General features: G+C 32.1%; 1 protein-coding gene across 1 annotated transcript; it reads right to left on the bottom strand.

Annotated features, from left to right (window-relative positions):
* Positions 1–2,786: 2,786 nt before the first annotated feature.
* On the bottom strand, positions 2,787–4,711 carry LOC124895870 (ATP-dependent DNA helicase DDM1-like). Its single transcript, XM_047406282.1, has 3 exons — positions 3,892–4,711; positions 3,703–3,810; positions 2,787–3,289 (listed from the first exon to the last, which is right to left on the bottom strand). The coding sequence occupies exons 1-3, from the start codon at positions 3,979–3,981 to the stop codon at positions 3,050–3,052; spliced, it is 438 nt and encodes a 145-aa protein (XP_047262238.1). The 5' UTR covers positions 3,982–4,711; the 3' UTR covers positions 2,787–3,049.
* Between the last annotated feature and the right edge of the window lie 90 nt (positions 4,712–4,801).

Below are 4,801 nucleotides of genomic sequence, written 5' to 3'. Positions count from 1 at the left end.
AAAGTTTATTCAATTTTCTTCACCATGAAAAGTTCAAATCTAAAGAATTCCACATAAATTAAATAGTATTTATTCTAAGAGCTAACCTTGACATTGCTTTGGGACGAATTTAAGCTAGGAAAATCGTGGGGTATTACAAAACCCCCAACAATACATAAGTAAATTTACAGAAAATTTCAAAATTAAATAATACAATCCAACAGTAAGCAAAACATATGCAAAGTAGAATAAAAAAATAATTTTACTAAAAAAATCTAATTTGTGAACTAATTATGAGAAACCCTCGTAGTCATACATGCAAAATTTCTCATAGTATCACGATAATATAGTCAGTAACACAACGGCTAACAATCAATATTATGATTTCTATGCTTTAAATTAAAATAATAATCGAAACAGTAATCGAAAATTACTATAAAACAATAACAGGAAAAAATAACTTCATATTTTAATACAAAGAAAAAACACAATTTTTTAAGGTAATAACTTACTTGATAGATGAAAATTCAAACTTTCTCTATTTCAGAGTAGAGAAAAATTCAAAAAATTTACCTTTGTTCTTCACTAAAGCTTACACCAAAGGAATCACTATACCTTCATCACAACCTTCAACGAGATCTTCACCAAAATCTTAACACAAAAATCGTTTAAAGTGCAGTTAGATTGAGAGAAGAGAAAGAGTTTAAAGTGACGGTTTGACTTCGAAGACACACTTACAGAGAAATGGAGAAGAGAAAGAGTTGAGGGTGGAATTGAGAAACTTTTTTTTTGTTATAGGGAGGAATGTGGATATTATCTATCCACGTGGAAAGACACAAAAATAAATTTTTCATCGTGTACGTGTGTGTTTAAACGATTGTGGTCTTTGGACCAAAAAGAGGTATGAGACGTACTAAATTAGCAAGTTTGGGGGGTATTTAAGACAAACGATAGTTTAGGTGTACACTAAATAAAACGTTACAAGTTTAGGGGTGATTAAAACTAATCTTTATGTTCTATCTCAACTTATGTGACATAGATGAAATTTGAAAAGTCAATCAAATTTTTTGTATGATTTTTAAATATTTCAAATTATTAATGATTGATTTATAGCACTTCTACATAAGTTTCAGACACTATATGCTACCCTTTGTGTCTCAATATATGTGGCACTAATGGGATATTTGAGAAAGTTAATCAAATTTGTTATATAGTTTTACATATTTTAAATTGTTAATTATTATAATTTATATGACTTTTTACGTAATTTTCAAGTAATATATGTTACTCCATCTATCTCCATTTATATGACATTGATAGAATTTAAAAGTCAAACAAAGTTTTTATACATCTTTCAAATATTGTAAGTTAATTCTTAGTGTAATTTATATTACTTTTAACGAAAATTTCAAATTATATATTCCAATTTATGTTTCACTGATAGAATTTTGAAAGAATATTTTTTTTATATGTTAAATAATTTAAATTATTAATTATTGTAATTATAATACTTTTTAAATAATTTTTAAATATATAATAGATTTAAAATAAAAATAAATAATTAAATTAAAACATAAAATATAAAATTACAAAATGCTCTCAATTAGAAACAGACAGCTGAAAGCAGGCAAGACAAAGTCATTTTTTTGTTAAGAGTATGAATTCATCTTGTAAGAGTATCTCAGTGTCTATTTCTTAATTATCTTTAAAATTCCTTAAGCATTTTTTGCAATTCGATTTAATTTTTTTGTTACATGGAGAGATCAAGCTATTAGTTTAGCTTGGTTAGGGAAATTTTAGCTAATATATATTTCATAAAATTTTCTAGCATAATCATTAATTTGCTTGCCTATAAGGTCAATAGACATTATTTTCAATCACTTATTTGTTTGATATTTTTTAAGTTTGTTGGTGTTGCACATATTCTGCGTTCTAATCTCTATGGAAGCACTTGATGTATATAGCGTTCTAATCTCTATGGAAGCACTTGATGTATATATTACTTATTTGGTTGCGATGGTTCAATTCATCCGTTATCGTCCAACGGTTAGGATATCTGGCTTTCACCCATCGACCCAGGTTCGATTCCCGGTAACGAAATCAACTTTTGACTGAATGTCCTTTCGTAAAAGGAAAGGGAAATGAGAACGGCCCTATGTAGGATAGTGGGGGCCTTTGATAAAAATCTATTTTTTTCCCCTTAAATCAACTTGGCAAAGCAGAGATCAGGTTAATAATGGTGTTCGACATTTTTTTTTTTCAAGAAAATAAGGTCTTTTATTTTTTTTATGTTCGGTGTACAAGTAGAAATATTATTCTAAAATTAATTTTATATAATTTTAAAAAATATTATGGAAGTTGAAGATAAACGCGTGGGGGGAAGAAGAGAGAAAAAATGATCTGATGACAATGTGAAAGAGTTTTTCTTTTTTTAACTTTCACTAGAGAGGTGTATTTGAAGATGGAAGGATACAACCAATGTGGAAAAACAGTTGAGAAACTTGTTTTTCTACTTCGACTAGAGAAAACATTTTCCTTAATTTTCATGATATTTGATTTGTTAGATAAAATGTTCTTCAAAAATCTTGATCAGCCGAATAAGAAAAAGCTGAAGAAATTTATCGTTTACCAAACTTAGCTAAATAACAACGAAATCAAATAAACAAATCAGGGATGAGTCTGAACGGGCATAATGGGGTGAACTAAGAAAAGGAAAAGGATGTTAAAAGGAACAGGAGGTGAAGCACCAGCTCTCTCACTCCGTTTTACATCCCTATGCTGCCACAGAAAGAAAAATAACAAATATCTTAGCAAGCGAAAACACATGGAACTAACTTAGCTCTGGTCAATTTAAAATAAACAATTCTGCAAACTTCATAAAGATTTACAAAATGCTGCTAAGTTCTAGTGTTACCAAAAAGACATTGCAGACTTGCAGTGAGATGCCAATCGGCAACTAGGTGCTCCAAGACCATAAATTTGCAAAAAATAGATTACAAAATAACCAACGTTGCTTAGCTCCCAAAAACATCTAATTTCAGCAAATGAACCATGCCAATGAGCCCCTTTATCAGCTGTTGAGAGTAGAAAGCATCCCTGCACTTTCAGTAGGAATAACAACTTCCCAACCGGGTCCTTTAAGTGGAAGGACATTTACACTTGATTCACCGCTTACATCTTCATTTGGAGGACCAGCAACTAAATCACTACGGTCTAAAACCCTCTGTAGATCCTCATCACTAATATCTGTCTGCATCAACTTGTCCTCTTCGCTATCATCATCTCTCAAAAGCGCCATCAAGTCCTCTTCCTGAAACACTAAACCATGATTAGCAAAAAGCACCACCTACTTCAATCTACACTACCAAAGATTATCCCATCCATCATTTCATTTTCACAGAACTAACAACAGCTGAAACGTTAGTTACATTGACAACAAACATTTTTCATCCGAAAGATTATACAGCATAAGTAATCAGAACCTCTGTCAAATCAAAGAATGAAAGATCTGTCATACCAATGTAGGCACTGTTCTAAAAACTAGTGGAGGTTTCAACATGATGTACTATTTAAAGGATGTCAAATTCAATTACAATCAGTTGAAACACAAAAGCATCTTAAAACTACAGATGCTACAAAGCCATACAATGTACAATGGCAGAAACAATTCACTGATACAGTATTAAAAGGAAGAAGCATCTTGCAGGGGTTAAAAGCACAAACCTCCATAGTATCTGTAGCAGGTTTACTTCTTTCTTGCTTAAACTGTCCTTTTCCAATCACCACGTGCTCAAGCTTCAACTTGCTGAAAGCTCTTTTGAGCATTCGACCCTGAAGCACACATTTACCTCATAAGAAAAGAGTAGAACTCAAGAGCAGCTAAAATGTATCCTTAGGAAAACTGTATAGTACCTCCACAGAGAGAGCAGTAGAAAGCCTGTAAACATGAACAGGTTTTGTCTGACCTATTCTATGACACCGATCCATAGCCTGTAGATCCATTTGCGGATTCTGAAAGCAGAAGAGCAAGTTACTGAGTGATCTGACTACAGTATGAAGTACCAAATATAGTTAGTCAAAGAACAATCTATCGGAAATAAATGTGGATTTGCTGCTTCTGAAGTGGATTCGGGCACAACATATCGATGAAGTGATGGCTACATGAAGAGACAAGGCAACACGCAGTAAAAGTTTGTGACTACTTTGTTTCGAACGAACTCCATTTAAGTGGCGTATGACCACAGAATATCATATCAATAAAAGGATGGAACGGGTCATAAATTCAGTAGTTCCCTAACCACCCACCTGCAAACATAAGCCAGCTGATTATACATACTCGAAACTTAAATCATTGCTTCTTTATGCTAAAATCATACCATTTTCTGGAAGTCCTAAATAATGCATGCATTTGCAGTTTATTAATATCACAAAAGCATAATAAAAATTATGTTTCAATACGAAGCTTGTAGGCTTCGGCTAGGTAAATCTTCAATATCCTTTCCACTATTTGGGATCATATAATTCTAACACTCGATAATTAGGGATTTTCTAAATCTAACACTTGCCTCTTCTCTGAACACTCTATCCAACTAAAGAAGCCTGTCAAACACAAGACCTAATGAAAGGTACCAAAAATGACTAAACATTAATCCTGACTAATTGATACTGCCTATAATGATACTTCCATTATGTTCTGATTTTCACCAAGTCCAAACGAATTTCAAGAGCTTCCTTCCATGTGATTTTACGTCTATCTCGTTCCCTTCGACATCTTCAAAATTATGGTGTCACTCAGTGCACTTGGAAGTCAATATAGAATTTG

Source organism: Capsicum annuum, chromosome 2 (assembly GCF_002878395.1).
Source record: "Capsicum annuum cultivar UCD-10X-F1 chromosome 2, UCD10Xv1.1, whole genome shotgun sequence".
Classification (NCBI taxonomy): domain Eukaryota; kingdom Viridiplantae; phylum Streptophyta; class Magnoliopsida; order Solanales; family Solanaceae; genus Capsicum; species Capsicum annuum.
This window is presented reverse-complemented; position numbering and strand designations above follow the sequence as displayed.